The 20,627-nt window shown below is 50.6% G+C and overlaps 1 protein-coding gene across 1 annotated transcript; it reads right to left on the minus strand.

The window, feature by feature from the left end:
* Positions 1-2,268: 2,268 nt before the first annotated feature.
* Positions 2,269-20,173, minus strand: Clec17a (C-type lectin domain containing 17A). The gene is made up of 10 exons (XM_045139414.1): positions 20,131-20,173; positions 19,925-20,002; positions 17,733-17,765; positions 17,580-17,630; positions 14,081-14,221; positions 13,936-13,998; positions 10,174-10,269; positions 9,901-10,049; positions 8,888-8,997; positions 2,269-2,401 (listed from the first exon to the last, which is right to left on the minus strand). The coding sequence occupies exons 1-10, from the start codon at positions 20,171-20,173 to the stop codon at positions 2,269-2,271; spliced, it is 897 nt and encodes a 298-aa protein (XP_044995349.1).
* Between the last annotated feature and the right edge of the window lie 454 nt (positions 20,174-20,627).

Raw genomic sequence — 20,627 nt, forward strand, 5'->3', positions numbered from 1 at the left:
CTTAGGCTTCACAGACAAGCGCTTAACCGCTAAGCCATCTCTCCAGCCCTATATTTTTTTTTTCTTGGTTTTTTGAGGTAGGGTTTCACTCTGGCCCAGGCTGACCTGGCATTCACTCTGTAGTATCAGGATGGCCTCAAACTCAAAGCGATCCTCCTACCTCTGTCTCCCAAGTGCTGGGATTAAAGGTGTGAGCAATCATGCCCGGCTTTCTTTCTACCTTTTAATAAAGTTTTCAGCTTCCCTTCACACTTGCTCCTTCTGGAATTCTGTCCTGTGTTCGGGATCATAGACCCTGGGAGTTTGCTTGGTAAGAGGTCTTTAACAGGAATTCTCCCAGCTACTGGGTGGGGCATCATGTAACCCAGCTACACTGTACGGGGGCATTGCTTGCAGCAGATGGCACCATTCTCGAAGTTCTGAGTCAGGTCTGGATCTGCCATATCACTTGTACACGTGTCATCCAAGGTCTTGCAAAGGTAGACTTTGCCCCTCCTGCCTCTTTCTAGATGCCACTCCACACCAGGTGAGCAGTCAGAGAGCCCAAACCCAGGTTTCAGAGGATCCACACCAGGTGAGCGGTCAGAGAGTCCAGGCCCTGGTTACAGAGGATCCATCCCAGGTGAACGGTCAGAGAGCCCAGGCCCAGGTTTCAGAGGATCCACACCAGGTGAACGGTCAGAGAGTCCAGGCCCTGGTTACAGAGGATCCATCCCAGGTGAACGGTCAGAGAGCCCAGGCCCAGGTTTCAGAGGATCCACACCAGGTGAGCGGTCAGAGAGTCCAGGCCCGGGTTACAGAGGATCCACACCAGGTGAGCAGTCAGAGAGCCCAGGCCCAGGTTACAGAGGATCCACTCCAGGTGAGCGGTCAGAGAGTCCAGGCCCTGGTTACAGAGGATCCAACCAGGTGAGCGGTCAGAGAGTCCAGGCCCAGGTTTCAGAGGATCCACACCAGGTGAGCGGTCAGAGAGCCCAGGCCCGGGTTACAGAGGATCCACACCAGGTGAACGGTCAGAGAGCCCAGGCCCAGGTTTCAGAGGATCCACACCAGGTGAGCGGTCAGAGAGTCCAGGCCCTGGTTACAGAGGATCCACACCAGGTGAATGGTCAGAGAGCCCAGGCCCAGGTTACAGAGGATCCACTCCAGGTGAGCGGTCAGAGAGCCCAGGCCCGGGTTTCAGAGGATCCACACCAGGTGAGCGGTCAGAGAGCCCAGGCCCAGGTTACAGAGGATCCACTCCAGGTGAGCGGTCAGAGAGCCCAGGCCCGGGTTACAGAGGATCCACACCAGGTGAGCAGTCAGAGAGCCCAAACCCAGGTTTCAGAGGATCCACACCAGGTGAGCGGTCAGAGAGTCCAGGCCCTGGTTACAGAGGATCCATCCCAGGTGAACGGTCAGAGAGCCCAGGCCCAGGTTTCAGAGGATCCACACCAGGTGAGCGGTCAGAGAGCCCAGGCCCGGGTTACAGAGGATCCACACCAGGTGAGCAGTCAGAGAGCCCAGGCCCAGGTTACAGAGGATCCACTCCAGGTGAGCGGTCAGAGAGCCCAGGCCCGGGTTTCAGAGGATCCACACCAGGTGAGCGGTCAGAGAGTCCAGGCCCTGGTTACAGAGGATCCAACCAGGTGAGCGGTCAGAGAGTCCAGGCCCTGGTTACAGAGGATCCACACCAGGTGAGCGGTCAGAGAGTCCAGGCCCAGGTTTCAGAGGATCCACGTCAGGTGAGTGGTCAGAGAGCCCAGGCCCGGGTTATGGAAGATATTTCATCCAGAGTTCAGTGTCATTCTGGAGCTCCCTGGAGCAGCATCACTTCTCAACAGACATGCCCGGAAATGTGTCAAATGTCCTCCAGAGCCCAGGAGCGGGACGGCATCCCACACACCATGTCCCTCCAGCTCGCCCTCCGTGGGAATGCATGGCCCACTTCAGCCCACGGTTTTCTATGGCAGGTCGGCTGACAGCAGCCCGGAGGGTTCTACCGTGGGACAGCTGACTCGAGGCAGATCTGCTGGGCATGGTGACACTCGCCTTTCATCCCAGCACCTGGCAGGCAGAGGCAGGAGGATCGCCGTGAGTTCGAGGCCAGCCCGAGACTACATAGTGAATTCCAGGTCAGCTTGGGCTAGAGCGAGACCCTACCTCGAAAATAAATAAATAAAAGAGGCAGAGCCTTCCAAGAGAGAAGGCAGGAGACCCTCACCCCTCGCCCCTCGCCCCTAGAAGGCTCTCACCACAGCACGGACTCAGCTGAAACCCTCCCAAGGCTCAGCAGGAACACTCTCGCTCACAAATCCAGTATGTAGTTTTGGCGCAGGAGAGGTCATTCCAGGTGCCGCCTCTGTTCATGCTGGCACAGTCCTCTCCGTGCAAGTTGTTGGGTTCCTGGGGGTCCCAGAAACTGGATGGAGGAATCAGAAGCCAAGAAGAGGGATGAACGAAGTGGAGGGGAGGGCGGGTGAACAAGGGGGGATAATGGGAAACTTTGCCTGGGGGGGGGGGCGTTGACATAAAACTACTGTATAATGGGAAGACATGCCTTTATGCGGTTGACAGTGTGTAATAACAGTGCAGTGGTCCCAGCTCTCGGGAAGCAGAGACCCCTACCGTGTGTGGCAACATTGGTGGCGTGGAAGGACATTGTGCTACGAGAGATAGCCAGGAAAAATAAAAACAAATACTCCACCGGGCGTGGTGGCGCACGCCTTCAATCCCAGCACTCGGGAGGCAGAGGTGGGAGGATCTCTGTGAGTTCGAGGCCACCCTGACACTACATAGTGAATTCCAGGTCAGCCTGGGCTAGAGGGAGACTCTACCTCAAAAAAATACAAACAGGGCTGGAGGGAAGGGTGAACAGTTTGTCTGAAAAGCCACAGGATCCAGGTTCAATTCCCCAGGACCCACGTAAGCCAGATGCTCAAGGAGGCGCACACATCTGGAGTTCGTCTGCAGTGGCTAGAGCTCGGGTGCACCCATTCTCTCCTAAGCGCTCAGAACTGAAGGAGCCTGAAAACTCACCCACCACAGCTCAGGGGATTTTTGCAGAAGAGGGAGCAGAAAGACTGTTGAGTCACAGGTTGGGGGGTCATTCCCAGAGGCATTGCCTCCCCCCCCACAGTAACTGACTGCTGCTCCCACAAGGCATAACCCATAATAGTGGGGAGAAGGGAGGTAGAGACAGAAGGAATGGCCCGGAAGCTCACAGGTCATCCGGCCCGGCAAACACAGCGGTAAACAATGAAAGACGGGACCTGAAGCCCGGTGGAAGGTGAGGACTGACCCCTAAAAGTTGTCCTCTGACCTCCATGTGGCCGTCACGGCACATGTGCCTCACAGACAAAATATGTTTAATTAAAACAAAACTAAGATGGTAAGACCCTATTGCTGAAGACTTCACATACTTGGGCTGCAAGGTCACTGAGAAATCCTGCTGGAACTGAGCTGATAACCTCCTCCATGTAGACCAGCTGACAGAAAGCTGGAAGAAGCCATTCTACATGCAGTTCAATGGGAGAAAGAGATACCACCAGTGAAGATACTCAACAGTGGACACCGCAAGCCTTATAATTGGCCAGCCAGGCCAAATGAGCTAATGGGTACAATAGTGGCACGACTGTCATGGTGGAAACCAACTGCCCTCTAATTGGACTGGAGGCCTGATCCATGGGGGAGAACACATCCCGGATACTGAAAACCTAAAACAGGGGTAGTCATGAGCCCTAGGGGTGTAACATCTGCTGATGTCTGGAAAAATGTATATACTACTGCCCAGTAAGAACTTCTCTTAATATTCATACCCTTATATTAATGCTACTCTCACTTTTCAGATGGCTGTGACCTTGGGATGACTCAGAAAGTATCATAGTGTTGGAAAGAAGTCCCCTGCTCAGTTGACTAACTAACCAAATATATAAATAAATAAAAATATTTTAAAAATAAAAATAGAGCTGAAGAGGTGGCTTGGTGGTTAAGGCGTTTGCCTGCAAAGCCAAAGGATCCTAGTTCAATTCTCCAGGACCCACATAAGCCAGATTCACATGGTGGCGCACACATCTGGAGTTCATTTGCAGTGGCTGACGGCCCTGGTGTGCCCATTCTCTCTCTCTCTCTCTCTCTCTCTCTCTCTCTCTCTCTCTCTCTCTCTCTGCCTCTTTCTCTCTCAAATAAATAAATAAAATATTTTTTAAAATAATTCAGACAAAAACAAGGACTTCCAGTTAAGATGGCGGCGTAGGTACCACGCCAAAGCAGCCTAGGGGGGAAAAAGACCAAAAAAACCTCAGCAAAATACACACTTTTACTAAAAAGTGAGGTGTATAGGAAATTGAAGTGGCAGCAGAGAAGTAGAAGAGTTCCAGAGCATCCAGAGCCCGCACAGGCGGGAAAAGCGGCTCCGGCAGCTCCGCCAACCGCCGTGACCGCGGCGCAGCAGAAAGCCGCCAGACTCGGCTCGAGCCGCAGGAAAAGCCAGGTGCGGGATTTTCCCCTCACACCGCGCTCTCCGCAACTCGGGAACCGTGAGGGGAGAGCGGCAGCGGGCAGCGGAGGAGCAGACCGCGAAGTAGAACACGTGGAGCAGCGAGAGAACCAGAGCAGCCGCGGCTCCCTCCCCTCCCCCACCACCTGAGCCCAGCTCCAGCGAACACAGCAGCGGCCCGGGACCCGGCCACGCCAACTTGATCCGACAGTGGGACCCAAGCAGGAGCAGAGTTCGGCAGCAACATCAGCGGCTCCGGCACCAGTAACGGAGGCCCCAGCAGCAGCAGACCCGGGAGTGGCAGCAGCGGCAGATCCCGCAGCAGCAGCTTCAGGGGCAGCGGCGGCAGTGGACACAGCAGCAGCAGCTTCAGCAGCAGCGGTGGCTCCAGCAGTGGCAGCTGCAGCAGCAGCAGAGGCAGCAGCAGCAGTGGGCCCAGCAGCAGCTTGAGCAGCAGCGGCTACAGACCCAGAGCGGCAGCTTGAGCAGCAGCAGTTCCAGCAGCGGGGGTGCTGATCTGCAGGGCCACACTTGCCAGGCTCGGTTTGCCCCGCAGGAAAAGCCAGCGCCCAGCTCCAGAAATCAGAACAGCAGCCCGACGACCCAGGCAGCAACTTGACTAAGACCAAAATCATCCAAGGTAACTGGGTTTGCACCAGGGAAGGGTCTCACTTGGTCACAAACTGACTTGGGTCCCTCAACAGACCAGAAATCTAAACCTCTTTGTTGATAGAGGATTTGGTCATTATAATAACTACTCTTGCAAACATACTTGGGGCTGTTTTTGATTGAATGTATACAGTGTTTAGTTAAATTTTAGAATTTACCTGTATTTTATTCCACTCAGCCTGCTTGAATACTCCCATAGCAGGGAAACTCAACCCCTAGGAACACCTTTGTAGATACTCTGAGAGTCTTAAGAGCCACACCTAACACCTTAAGCTCCTACCCTGAAAATATATAACATCAAATCAATTGATACAGCTAAGAATACCCAGCTAGCTAGAAAATCCAAGCTTTAACTTAATCCAAGATGCAAAAATATGCACATTATAACACAAGAAACACTAAAAAGCAAGATGATATAAATCCACCTAAAAGTACTAATGCATCAGAAATGTCCTCCAGTGAGAATGAGTTAGAGGAAATGCCTGAGAAAGAGTTCAAAAGAATGATTGTAAATATGTTCAAAGAGGTCAAAGAACAAATCAAAAGAATCAAAGAGGAAATCAAAGGAATCAAAGAAGATGCAGGACACCAATTTCATGAAATAAAGAAGGCAATACAAGACATAAATAAGGAAATAGAAATAATAAAGAAAAACCAGTCAGAATTACTATCAATGAAGAACACAGTTAATGAAATAAAAAACTCTGTAGAAAATCTCACCAGTAGGATGGATGAGGGAGAGGACAGAATATCTAAGCTAGAAGACCAGGTGGCAGATCTAATACAGTCCAACAAAGAGAAAGACAAACATAGAAAAGTATGAGTGGGAATTTCAAGATATCCGGGACACTATGAAAAGATCAAATATAATAATTCAGAGCATAGTAGAAGGAGAAGAATTCCACTCAAAGCCATAGTAGATGTCTTCAAAAAAATCATAGAAGAAAATTTCCCCCAAATTGGGAAAGAGGTGCCAATGCAGATACAGGAAGCCTTTAGACCCCCAGCCAGACAAAACCTGGAAAGAACCTCTCCTTGCCACATTATAATCAAACTTCCAAACACACACACCAAAGAAAAAATATTGAAAGCAGTTAGAGAGAAAAATCAAGTTACCTACAAAGGCAAACCCATCAGGATTACAGCAGATTATTCAACACAAACTTTAAAAGCCAGAAGGGCTTGGAGTGATGTATTCCAAGTTCTGAAAGATAACAACTGTCAACCAAGGTTACTTTATCCTGCAAAGCTATCCATTCAAATAGATGGAGAAATAAAGACATTCCATGACAAAAGCAGGTTAAAGGAGTATTTGAAGACAAAACCAGCTCTACAGAAAATATTTGATAGAATCCTCCATGCTAAAGAAAAGGAAAAGCACACATATAAGGAACCTAGAAAAAACAAGCAATACTCAAATACTAGTTAACACAAGAGAGCACAGGTAGAACCGGAACCACACACACACAAAAAAAAATGGCAAACATAGATACACACCTTTCAATAATATCTCTTAATATTAACGGCCTCGATGCCCCAACGAAAAGACATAGGTTTGCAGACTGGGTTAAAAAGCAGGATCCTGCAATTTGTTGTCTCCAAGAAACTCACCTTTCTAAAAGGATAGACATTATCTTAGGGTGAAAGGTTGGAAAACGGTGTTTCAAGCAAATGGGCCTAGAAAACAAGCAGGTGTTGCTATCCTAATATCTGACAAGGTAGACTTCAGTCCAACGTTAGTCAAGAAAGATAAGGAAGGTCACTTTATATTGATTAAGGGCACACTCCAACAGGAGGACATTACAATCCTAAACATATATGCACCTAACATGGGGGCTCCCAAATTCATCAAACAAACACTATTAGAACTAAGGTCACAGATAACGCCAAACACAGTGGTGGTGGGTGACTTTAACACCCCACTCTCATCAACTGACAGGTCATCCCAGGAAAAAAATAAACAGAGAGGCATCTGGACTAAATGAGGTCATAGAAGGAATGGACCTAACAGATATATACAGGACATTTCATCCAAAGGCTGCAGAATATGCATTCTTTTCAGCAGCACATGGAACATTCTCTAAAATAGACCATATATTAGGACACAAAGCAAATCTTAACAAATTCAGGAAAATTGAAGTAATTCCTTGCATTCTATCTGACCACAATGGAATCAAACTACAAATCAGTAGCAAGAAAGGCTATAGAGCATACACAAAATCATGGAAACTAAACAATACACTACTAAATGATGAATGGGTCAATGAAGAAATCAAGAAGGAAATCAAAAAATTTATAGAGTCAAATGATAATGAGAACACAACATATCAAAATCTCTGGGACACAATGAAGGCACTTCTAAGAGGTAAATTTATAGCTTTAAGTGCCTATATTAAGAAATTAGAAAGGTCGCAAGTAAACGACCTAATGCCTCACCTTAAAGCCTTGGAAAAAGAAGAACAAGGCAAACCAAAAACCAGTAGACGGGAAGAAATAATAAAGATTAGGGCAGAGGGCTGGAGAGATGGCTTAGCGGTTAAGCGCTTGCCTGTGAAGCCTAAGGACCCCGGTTCGAGGCTCGGTTCCCCAGGTCCCACGTTAGCCAGATGCACAAGGGGGCGCACGCGTCTGGAGTTCGTTTGCAGAGGCTGGAAGCCCTGGCGCACCCATTCTCTCTCTCCCTCTATCTGTCTTTCTCTCTGTGTCTGTCGCTCTCAAATAAATAAATAAAAAATTAAAAAAAAAAAAGATTAGGGCAGAAATTAATGAAATAGAAACAAAAAACAAAAACAAAAACAAAACTACCATATAATCCAGCTACACCACTCCTGGACACACACCCAAAGAAATCAAGTCAGACTAGCAAACCCACGCTCATTACTGCTCGACTCACAATAGCCAAGATACAGAACAAGACCCGATTTCCAGCAAAAGGAATAACTATTCACAACGTGGTCTGGGGCTGGAGGGATGGCTTAGCGGTTAAGGCGCTTGCCTGCAAAACCAAAGGACCCAGGTTCATTTCCCCAGAACCCACGTAAAGCGTAAAGCACAAGGGGGCGCACGCGTCTGGAGTTCGTTTGCAGCAGCTAGAGGCCCTGTTGTGCCCATTCTTTATCTGCCTCTTTCTCTCTCTCCCTCTCTCTCTCAAATAGATAAAAGTATTTTTAAAACATAAAAATAAAAAAATAGGGCCGGGCCCGATGGCACACACCTGTAATCCCAACACTTGGGAGTCAGAGGTAGGCAGATCACTGGAAGTTCAAGGCCAGCCTGGGACTACAGAGTGAGTGCCATGTCAGCCTGGGCTAGAGTGAGACCCTACCTCGGGAGAACAAAATAAATCATGTGATCTATAAACATAATGCAGTTTTATTCAACAGAAAAAAAAAAAAAACTGGGGCTGGAGGGATGGCTTAGCGGTTATGGCGTTTGACTGCAAAGCCAAAGAACCTTGGTTCAATTCCCCAAGACCCACGTTAGCCAGATGCACAAGGGGGCGCACGCATCTGGAGTTCGTTTGCAGTAGCTGGCGTGCCCATTCTCTCTCTCTCCCTCCCACCCTCCCTCTTTCTCCCTGTCAAATAAATAAAAATAAATATATTTTTAAAAAGAAAAAAAAAAAACTGAGACATCATCTCAAAAGGAAGAAAAAAATTAGTTTCTGGCTCCCTACAGCACGCACCTCCATCCCCGGACCCTCTCCCCATGGTCAGGACCCACAGACACCTAGAAGCTTACCTTAATGTGACAGGAGCCCCATCCAGCCACCTCCAGTCCCCTTCTCTCTGCTTGTCACTCAGGCCCAGCCAGTACACCCGCGGGGAGCCGTGGGCGTTGGCCACAAAATTCTGCAAACACAGATTCTACTGAAACATGAGCTGTCCCACGCGACCCTCAGGGGCTTGCGAATGACCATGTCCTTCTTTGTCCCCGTGATACACAGTGGACCTTTGCCTGCCCCCCTCATCAGCACGTGTCTCACGCCGCCACAAGCCGGCCTGCCGGGATGAGCTCTGTCCCCCAAAGGCCCGTGGGTTGGAAACTCCCTCCCCATTCCAGCCCCACTCAGCGACAGGGACCTTCGAGAGGGGGCGTCTCGGTGGGGGTGGTGGCGGGGGTGATTAGGTTATTGGCCTGTGTCCGCTGGGTTCAGGGAGTCACTCCTGTCCCAGGAGAGTGGGCTACTATGAAAAGCGCCAGGCTGATGCCTCCCTTGTTTCTGTTTACTGTTTTAACAATGCAGTCTCTCCCTCTGACATGCCCACAAGGAATGGCACCATCTTTCCAGTAGTGCCCACAGCCCAGAGGGCATCACTAGCCAACACCAAGCTGATTGGACTTTCAGCCTCCAAAACTGTTAGCTAAGCAAACCTCTTTAAAATATATATATATATATATGGGGCTGGAGAGATGACTTAGTGGTTAAGCGCTTGCCTGTGAAGCCTAAGGACCCCGGTTCGAGGCTCGGTTCCCCAGGTCCCACGTTAGCCAGATGCACAAGGGGGCGCACGCATCTGGAGTTCGTTTGCAGTGGCTGGAGGCCCTGGTGCATCCATTCTCTCTCTCTCTCTCTCTATCCCTGCATGTTTCTCTCTCTGTCTGTTGCTCTCAAATAAATAAATAAATAAATAATTTTTTTTTTTGAATGCAGTGACTCAAAAGCGATTCTAAGTTCTCTCCCCACCCGGGAAAATGTGTGCAGCAGCCCAGAAGCCACGCGCACCGGCCCCCGCTCAGCGGGGACAACTCACGTGTTCCTCGAAGCTATCGATGATGACCAAGTGAGAGTAACTCTCCTGGCAGAATATCCGGGCTTCGTCCCATGACTTGGTGCTTGGGGAGAAATAGTAACACTTGTTCTCAAAGGGGAGCCAGCCGTGGGGACAGGTGAGCCTGCGTCCTGGAGACAAGACAGGGTGCTTGATAGGATGCTACGCACCGAGGCTGCAGAGCCGGGTGAAGGCTCATCTGCTCACCGCCCACCACGTCCAAACCGCACAGGAGCTGCGGGCGCCAGGGCTCACCCAGTAAGCTCCGAAGCTCCGCCAGGGCGTGCTCAGTGTCACTTCTCAGCCAGTCCATGTCCTGCTGGAGGCCGGCCAGTCCTGCCATGCCACTCACTGCCAGAGGGAGGAACTAGAGGGTTACACTTTATCCAGATACGTGCTGCCCATACTGCCCACCTGCCCACCCCACCACACACACACACACACACACACACACACACACACGCGCGCGCGCGCGCGCATGCACGCACATACGCACGCACTCACTGCCGGCAGCCACAATGGGAGAAGGGACTGCCTCTCAGAGCCGGGCCGGAGGTGCAGAGCTCAGCCCCAGCTACTCACGTAAAGAGGACAGAATTCAAAGCCCATCTGGGCAATTTAGCAAGTTCAAGACTAGCCTAGGCAATCCAATGGGACTCCATTTCAGAGCAAACTGTCCAAAGGACCCAGGTTCGATTCCCCAGGACCCACGTAAGCCAGATGCACAAGGGGGCGCATGCGTCTGGAGTTTGTTTGCAGTGGCTTGGAGGCCCCAGCATGCCCATTCTCTCTCTCTCTCTCTCCATCTGCCTTTTTTTTTCTCACCCTCTCTCAAATGAATAAATAAAAATTTAAGCTGGGCATGGTGGCACACGACTTGAATCCCAGCACTTGGGAGGCAGAGGTAGGAGGATCACTGTGAGTTCAAGGGCAGCCTGAGACTACACAGTGAATTCCAGGACAGCCTAGGCTAAAGTGAAACCCTACCTAGAAAAACAAAAACAAAAAAATAAAAAATTTTTAAACTAAATAAAAATGACCCTGGCATGGTGCCACAGGCCTTTAATCCCAGCACTCAGGAGGCAGAGGTAGCAGAATCGCCAAGAGTTCGAGGCCACCCTGAGACTATATAGTGAATTCCAGGTCAGCCTGAGCTACAGTGAAACCCTACCTCGGCGGGGGGCGGGGAGGGGGAGGTTGGAAAAATGGCTTAGTGGTGAAGGCATTTCTCTGGAAAGCCTAAGGACCTAGTTTTGATTCCCCAAACCTACATAAGCCAGATGCACAAGGTGGAGCACACGCCTGGAGTTCGTTTGCAGTGGCTAGAGGCCCTGGTGCCCCCATTCTCTCTCTCCCTCTCTGTGCCTCTCTCTCTCTCTCTAATAAATAAATAAATAAAACTAAACTAAAAAATTTTAAAAAGAAGAAAAAGAAAAAAAATGGAAAGGAGGGGCCAGAAGTGGTGGCGCATGCCTTTAATCCCAGCACTTGGGAGGCAGAGGTAGGAAGATGGCTGTGAGTTCAAGGCCAGCCTGAGACTACAGGGTGAATTCCAAGTCAGCCTGGGCTACAGTGAGACCCTACCTCAAAAGAAAGAAAGAAAGAAAGAAAGAAAGAAAGGAGGGAGGGAGGGAGGGAGGGAGGGAGGGAGGGAGGGAGGGAGGGAGGGAGGGAGGGAGGAAGGAAGGAAGGAAAGGAGGGAAGGAGGAAAGAGAAAGGAAGGAAGGGAGGAAGGAGCGAGGCCTGGGCTGTAGCTGTGTGGAAAAGCTCTGGTCTAGCATGCTCAACGCCCCCAGGTTCGGCCACCAGCCCTGGGGGAAGCTTCCACAGCCCCTCACTGCATCCAGGTTCTGTGGGTCACACTGGAGTCCAAAGGCCACATTCTTAGTCTCCGGGGAGCCTTGTGGTCCCCAGAGGAGGGAGCAGACCCTGGTGGCCGCAGAGGAGTGGAGATGGCAGCCTTCCTGGGGTGCCCTTCGAGGAGGAGGCACAGCAGGTGGCAAGAGCCTCCACTGCCCTCTGGTACACCAACTTTCAGTCTTTTCATTTTAATTTAATCTTGTTTTGTTTTGTTTTTTTGACGTAGGGTCTCACTCTAGCCCAGGCTGACCTGGAATTCACTATGTAGTCTCAGGGCAGCCTCGAACTCATGGCGATCCTCCTGCTTCTGCCTCCCGAGTGCTGGGATTAAAGGTGTATGCCCTGCTTCATTTGATTTTGTTCTTACTTTTTTCTTAAGGAGTGCACCACCGTGCCCGGCGATTTTTGTGTTTATTTTATTTTATTCTTTTCTTTTAGCAAAAGGGAATAGGCACACCAGGGCATTCAGCCAGTGCAAATGAACTCCAGAAGCATGTGCCACCTTGTACGTGTGGCTTATGTGGGTTCTAGGGAATCAAACATGGGTCCTTTGGCTTTGCAGGCAAGCGCCTTAACCGCTAAGCCATCCCTCCAGCCCTAATTTTTTGTTTTGTTTTATTTTTTTTGTTTTTCGAGATAGAGTTTGACTCTAGCCCAGACTGAGCTGGGATTCACTATGTAGTCTCAGGGCGGCCTCGAACTCATGGCGATCCTCCTGCCTCTGCCTCCCGAGTGCTGTGATTAAAGGCGTGCGCCACCATGCCCGGCTAATTTCTTTCTTTCTTTTTTTTTTTTTTTCTTAAGGTAAGGTTTCACTCTAGTCCAGGCTGTGCTGGAATTCACTATGTAGTCATCCCAGGGTGGCCTCGAACTCATGGCGATCCTCCTACCTCTGCCTCCCAAGGGCTTGGATTAAAGGCGTGCGCCACCACGCCCGGCCCCAACCCTAAGTTTATTTCTTTATGGGAGCGAGAGAGAACTGGCATCCCAGGGCCTCTAGCCAATACAGCCGAACTCCAGACGCTTGTGCCACCTTGCGCACATGCGTCGCCTTGTGTGTCTGACTGACGTGGATTCCGGAGAGTCACTATTTGACCAGGCTGGCCTTGAACTTGAATTTGTGGGTGATCTTCTTGCCTCTGCACCACCAAGCCCAGCAAAGAGGGATGTCCTTTTAATTTTTCTTTTTCTTTTTTGGTATGGGGTCTCTAGCCCAGACCGGGCTGGAGCTTGCTATGTGACCAACTCTACCTCCTTCTAAGCGCTGGGATTATAGATGTGCACCACCGCATCCCATTTATACAGTGCTGGAGACGGAACCCGGGGTTCTGTGAATGCTAGGCAAGCACTCCACCAACTGAGTTACATCCCCAGCCCCTGAAGTAATACCTTCTTTTCTGCTCATCTGTCTGTCGGTGGGTTGATTGGTTTTTCAAGGTAGGGTCTCACTCTAGCCCAGGCTGACCTGGAATTCACTATGTAGTCTCAGGGTGGCCTCAAACTCACGGCGATCCTCCTACCTCTGCCTCCCAAGTGCTGGGGTTAAAGGTATGCGCCACCACGCTCCGCTAATGTCTTCTTATTTGTCCCTATACATCTACAATACTGCCATTTCGATATGTAATCAAGATTTGATAAATCTGAGGGCTGGAGGGATGGCTTAACGAATAAGGTGCTCACCTGCAAAGCCAAAGGACCCAGGTTCGATTCCCCAGGGCCCACATAAGCCAGATGCACAAGGTGGCACGTGCTTCTGGAGTTCATTAGCAGTGGCTGGAGGCCCTGGAGTGCCCATTCTCTCTCTCTCTCTCTCTTTCTCTCATAAATAAAGTGAAAAAATAACATAAAATAAAAGTTTACAAGTCTAAGTGAGACGTCCTGCTTGCTTACTTGGAAGGAGTCTGTGTGTTTTAGACTTGCAGCGTGTCCCACTCTGAAATGGTCACACTTTAAGTGCTCAGCGGCCACAGGTGACGGATGACCGCCATGATGGACCACAGTGGTCTGGACACACAGAAGCCCGGGGGACACGTATGTGACAAGGACTTTGTCGGATGTGTTCATCACCCCCACCCCCGGGCGCCCAGCACAGTGCCCAGCAGTGCCAGAGACGGGCAGGGTTGGGGTGGGCTTGGGTGGGAAGGAGGCCACACTCACCATTCGCCTGCCAGGCCGCCTGCTGGACGGTCAGCGTTCTCAGCGCCTCGGTCACCTCCCGGTCTGCGGGGACAGTCCAGTTCGAGCCTGCTCCTCCCACGACCCGCCAGCCCGGCCGCCCCGCGCCTCGGGCCGCCTCACTCACACTTAGTCAGCGTCACGGCCAGGGCGAGGCAGCTCAAGATGAGCGAGGTCATGCCCAGCAGGCACACGAGCCCTGCCAGCCTCTCGTCCGGCCACCACGCGCAGGCCCGGGACCTCCGGTGGATCCAGGGCACTGGAGCTGCTGGGGGCGGGACAGGGACAGAGAAAGCGCACTGGCATCGCCAGGGCTGAGGAAGGGCCAGGCATGCTGGTGCACACCTCCAATGCCAGCTCTGCAGAGGCTGAGGCAGGAGGACCAGGAGTTCAAGGCCCGCCCAGCTACACAGTGACCTTGAGGGAACATGAGAAATTCTGTCCAGAAATGAATTTTTTGTTTGTTTGTTTGTTTGTTTTGGTATCTATCTATCTATTTATTTATTTTGGTTTTTGAAGGTAGGATCTCACTCTAGCCCAGGCTGACCTGGAATTTACTATGGAGTCTCAAGGTGGCCTCAAACTCATGGTGATCCTTCTGCCTCTGCCTCCCAAGTGCTGGGATTAAAGGTGTGTGCCACCACGCCCAGCTGTGTTTATTTTTTTTTAATAGTTTTATTTATTTGCAGAGAGAGAAGGGAAGAGAGTGGGGAGATGGATGTGCCAGGACCTCTTACCACTACAAACAAACTCCAGACACATGTGCCACCTTGGGCATCTGGCTTTGCATGGGCACTGGGGAAATGAACCTGCGTCAGCAGACTTTGCAAGCAAGCAAGTGCTCTTAACTACTGAGCAGTCTCTCCAGTCCTTTATTTATTTATTTATGAAAGCAAGCGAGGAAGAGAGCAGGAGAGAGCTGGCACTCCAGGGCCTCAGCCACTACAACAGAACTCCAGAGGCATACGCCACCCTGTGCACACGTACAACCTTGTGCGCTTGCGTCACCTTGTGAGTCTGTCTTTTGCGGGATCTGGAGAGTCAAACGTGGGTCCTTAGGCTTTACAGGCAAGTGTTTTAACCGCTAAGCCATCTCTCCAGCCCTCCAGTTCTGTTTCTTGGGTGTGTGTGTGTGTGTGTGTGTATGCACGCACCAAAACCTCTTGCAACTGAGAATGCCAGATGACGTTCACTCCAGAATGCCAAGCATTCACTCCAATTTTTGTGTCCTGCTTATGTGGGTGACTGGGGGATTGAACCCAGTCTTTGCAAGCGAGTGCCTTTAACCACTAAGCCATCCTCCAAGTCCCCCAAAAGAAAATTTTAAATAAAGAAGTAACACTTAGCCGGGCGTGGCGGCGCATGCCTTTAATCCCAGCGTTCACTCGGAAGGCAGAGGTAAGAGGATCGCTGCAAGTTCAAGGCCACCGTGAGACTACATAGAGAATTCCAGGTCAGTCTGGGCTACAGCAATACCCTTGCCTCGGAAAACCTAAATAAATAAATAAAAGTAATAAAAATAAAACAACTTCCAGCAGGAGACATTTCTCTGGTCTAAGACCTGGCTCTCGAGCTGCTGGTCTGTCCATGTGCTGTCCATGATGAGGGTCCAGCCAGACCCTGGGGCAGAGGAGACTTACTGGGGAGGGGCTGCTGCCATGGAGGAGGGTCCAGAGACACACCTGGGAAGAAGGATGAGAGAGACTGTTCAGAAGGTACCCGAAGGTGTGGCCTCTTGAGCCCAGCCACGCTTGGCCCTCTGTGATGGGACGCACCAGGGAGGAGTTGGAACCAGGGCTATGGCTCAATGGTAGGAAACTTACCTAGTATATCTATGCAAGGCCTTGGGTACTACCTCCAGCAACACAAAAACAATTAATTTTTAAAAAGAAGTGGGGAGCCGGGCATGGTGGCGCACACCTTTAACCCCAACATTCGGGAGGCAGAGGTAGGAGGATCGCCGTGAGTTCAAGGCTACCCTGAGACTACATAGTGAATTCCAGGTCAGTCTGAGCTAGAGTGAGACCTTACCTCGAAAAATAAAAACAAAAACAAAACAACAACAACAACAACAAAAAAAAATAACAAAAGAAGAAATGAAGTTTCAAAGGGGAAAGTGGGGGGAGGGAAGACATTATCATGGGATATTGTTTAAAATCATAGAAGTTGTTAATAAAAATTTGAGGAAAAAAAGAAGTAGGGGCTGGAGAGATCCCATAATGGTTAAGCACTTGTCTGTGAAGCCTAAGGACCTCGGTTCGAGGCTCAATTCCCCAGGACCCACGTTAGCCAGATGCACAAGGGAGAGCATGCGTCTGGAGTTCGTTTGCAGTGGCTGGAGGCCCTGGCACGCCCATTCTCTCTCTATCTGCCTCTATCTCTCTCTGAGTCATTCTCAAATAAATACATAAAAATAAAACAAAAATAAACAAATAAATAAAATTTTAAAAAGAAGTGGAAAGCCGGGCGTGGTGGACCATGCCTTTAATCCCAGCACTTAGGGAGGCAGAGGTAGGACAATCACCAAGAGTTGGAGGCTACCCTGAAACTATGTAGTGAATACAAGGTCAGCCTGATCTAGAGTGAGACCATACCTCAAAAAAACAAAAAAAGTGGACAGCCAGGCATGGTGGCGCACATACCTTTAGTCCCAGCACTTGGGAGAGAGAGGTAGGAGGATCACAGTGAGCTCAAGGCCTCACTGAGATTACATAGTGATTCTAGGTCAGCCTGGACCAGAGTGAAACCCTACCTCAGAAAACTACAAAAAAAAAAAGAAAAAAGAAAAAAGAAAAAAGAAGGAGTGGAGGAACTGGAGAGATGGTTTAGTGATGCAGGCACCTGCCTGCGAAGTTTAAGGACCCAGGTTCAATTCCCCAGCGCCCACATAGGCCAGATGCACAAAGTTGAGCATGTGTCTGGACTTAGTTTACAGTGACTAGAGGCCCTGGTGCACCCGTTTCTCTCTTTCTCTTTCTCTCTCTCGCAAATAAAAAAGCCCCGTGCGGTGGCGCATGCCTTTAATCTCCGCACTTGGGAGGCAGAAGTAGGAGGATTGCCGTGAGTTCGAGGTCACCCTGAGACTCTACGGTGAATTCCATCCAGGTCAGCCTGAGTAAAACCTTACCTGGAAAAAAAAAAAAAAAAAGTGGGGGTCTGGGGCAATTGCTCAGTGGTTAAAAGCACTTGGTGGGCAAGTCTGAGGACCAGAGTTGAGATCTGCAGAGCTCATAGGCAGCAGCGTATGCGGCTGTAATCTCTGCGCGTGCCTCCAAGCGAGACGACAGCCGGAGCCAAGAGGATCCTGGACGCTTGCAGGACCAAGTCTCAGGCAAGATGGAAGGTGGGGCCCCGCACCCCGAGGCTGTCCTCTGACCGCCACACGCGCCGTGGCGCACGTGCACAAGATTAAGGGGTGGAGGGAGAGAGGAGAAGGAAGAGGAAACGGCAGCTGGGGACTAGAAGGACATTCCCAAGCGCCTCCCACCGGGGCCGTCCCCACTGCTCACCAGACGGACGCGATATGCAGGCGACAGCGGGCGCGTCCAGGGCTGGAAGGATCAGAAGGACAACCGTCATTCACGGGGAAGGCTTCAGGCAGGTAGATCCCAGGCCTCGATCCTCACCTGTCATCTTCTGGGGCCTTCGGGGAACTGGAGGGGTCTCGGCGTTCTTTCCTGGGGAAGGAGGCGCAGTTGGGGGTTCAGGCCCAGAGCAGATCAAAACCAGCCCCCCTCTCCCCCCCACCCCCCACCTTCTCTGGTCCAGTCCCAGCTCACCTGCCCTGGGAGGCCTGGGTGGAGCCATCCAGCCTGAAGGAGACAAGCTCAGAGTTAGGTCTTGAGGGTGGAAGTGAGTGGGAAGAAATGAAGTCAGGCGTGGTGGCGCACACCTGTCCTTTGTGTGATCCCAGTTCCCAGGAGGCTAAGGCAGGCTGACTGAGAGTTCAAGACCAGTCTAGGTTACATAGTAATACCCTGTCTCCAAAAGGGGGGGGGAGGGAGCGGGCACACGCACTCGGGAGGCAGAGGTAGGATCGCTGAGAGTTGGAGGCCACCCTGAGACTACACAGTAAAGTCCAGGTCAGCCTGAGCTGCAGCGAGACCCTATCTTGAAAAAGAAAAGAGGGGGAGGAGGAGGTGCTAGAGAAAGAGCTTAGCAGTTAAGGCGCTTGCCTGCAAAGCCTAAGGACCTCGGTTCCACTCTCCAGGTCCCACATAAGCCAGACGCACAAGGTGATGCAAACGTGTGAGGTTGCACATGCCCACAAAGTGGCGCACATGGCTGGAGTTTGATTTCAGTGGCTAGAGGCCCTGGCATGCCAATTCTCTCTCCCTCTCCATCTCTCTCTCTCTCTGTGTCTTGCTCTCACTCACACATTTAAAAAAAAAAAAAAAAGGCCAGTCAATTGGTCTTGCCTCAAAAATAATAATAATAATAATTAAAAAGGGGGTCTGGAAAGATGGCTTAGCGATTAAGGTGTTTACCTGCAAAGCAAAAGGATCCTGGTTCGACTCTCCAGGGCCCACGTAAGCCAGATGCACAAGGGGGCACATGCATCTGGAGTTCGTGTGCAGTGGCTGGAGGCCCTGGCACACCCATTCTCTCTCTCTCTTTTTTTTCTCTGTCTCTCAAATAAATTTTAAAAAATAAAAACAAATGGAAGAACTGATGAAATGTTTAGAATGTTAGTGGAAGGCTGGAGGTAGAATGAGAAGCAAACATGGAGCTGGGATAAGAGACGATGCTGGGAGCCAGGCGTGGTGGCACACACCTTGAATGCCAGCACTCAAGGAGAGGTAGGAGGATCGCCATGAGTTCGAGGACACCCTGAGACTACAGAGTGAATTCCAGGTCAGCCTGGACTAGAGCGAGACACTACCTCAAGAAAAAAAAAAAAAAAAAAAATCTTCAAAAAATAAAAGAGAGATAACAAAAAAAAGAAAAAATAAATAAAAATAAAAGAGAGGGCTGGAGAGATGGCTTAGTGGTGAAGCACTTGCCTGTAAAGCCTAAGGACCCCAGTTTGAGGCTCGATTTCCCAGGACCCACATTAGCCAGATGCACAAGGGGATGCACGCATTTGGAATTCGTTTGCAGTGGCTGGAGGCTCTGGCATGCCCATTCTCTCTCTCTTTCTCTCTCTCTCTCCCTCTTTCTCTCTGTCACTCTCAAACAAATAAAAAATAAATAAAAGAGAGATGATGATGGGCTTAAGGCAGAAAGTTCTAGAATTCCCTGGGACCTTATCAACTCTTTAAGGGACCAAGATCTCTGTATCACCCAAGCTTGTCTTAAACTGAATGACGAGACTACAGACACATGTCACCATGCCTGACTCGAACTTCCCCTTTTATAGCCACTTATCAGACTCTTGAGGAACCCTGGACCACAACACGGCCTAAACAAAACTTAAACCTTAGCCGGGCATGGTGACGCGTGCCTTTAATCCCAGCACTCGGAAGGCAGAGGGAGGAGGATCGCTGTGAGTTCGAGGCCAGCCTGGGACTACAGAGTGAGTTCCAGGTCTGCCTGGGCTAGAGTGAGACCCACCTGAGGGCAGGGGTGACTTAAGCCTTGAGGCCTGAGTGGTAATGTACCTGTGATCCCAGCTACTCTAGACTTTGTGACGGGCAAAGAGCTTGGACCCAGGAGTTCCAGACCAGCCTGCGTTACATAAACAAGGATTTGTCTCAAAAAAAAAACAGGGCTGGGGAGATGGCTTAGTGGTTAAGACACTTACCTGCAAAACCTAAGGACCCAGGTTTGATTCCCCAGGATGCACATAAGCCAGATGCACAAGGGGGCACACACGTTTGGACTGTTTGTAGTGGCTGGATGCCCTGGAGCACCCATTCTCTCTCTCTCTCTCTCTCTTTCTCTCTCTCTCCTACCCCTCTCTTTCTCTAATAAATAAATAAATATAAATAAATCTTTAGAAAGAAAACAAAAAGGAAAGGTATCTTCTCACCTGGCTTGGGAGGAAGGTCTTTGTAGGATGGAGTCGAGTTCTCATAATCGTTATCCTCCTCCTCCTCTTCTGTGGTCCCTTCCAGAGGAGGGGCAAGTCAAGAGCCAGCCCCAATGTCCTGTCCCTCAGGCCTTGTTCCCACCCAGCTGTGGCAGAGTCCTGACCTCCCCGGCCCCTGCCCGGGCCCGACTAGGCTGGCGCCGTACCTGGTGGCTGTGGGTCCGCAGCATTCACGTAGAGGGTGGGCATGCCTGCAGCTCGGGGCCAAGTGTGAGAAGTGAGAGGTGAACGTGCCAGCCGCCGCCCTGCCTCCCACGCACAGGCCTGAGGCCCCCCTCTCTCAGTTCCCTTTCCTTCACAGGACCGGCTCATGCAAACCCATCTTGAGAGAAGCCCCTCTACGCCCAGGCAGGCGCTTTCTCTCCATCTGAGATGTGTGTACAGAAATGACAGCGATGGGCTGGAGGGATGGTTTGGAGGTTAAGGTGCTTGCCTGCAAAGCCAGAGGACCCAGGTTCGATTCCCCAGGACCCACATAAGGGGGGGAGGCACATGTGTCTTCAGTTCATTTGTGTCGCTGGAGGCTCTCTCTCTTTCTCTCCCCCACCTCTCGTGTGTGTGTGTGTGTGTGTGTGTGTGTGTGTGTGTGTGTGTGTGTGTGTGGAGAGAGAGGGAGAGAGAGAGGAGAGAAAGAGAGAATGAA

The sequence above is a fragment of the Jaculus jaculus genome, chromosome 21 (genome assembly GCF_020740685.1).
Source record: "Jaculus jaculus isolate mJacJac1 chromosome 21, mJacJac1.mat.Y.cur, whole genome shotgun sequence".
NCBI lineage: Eukaryota > Metazoa > Chordata > Mammalia > Rodentia > Dipodidae > Jaculus > Jaculus jaculus.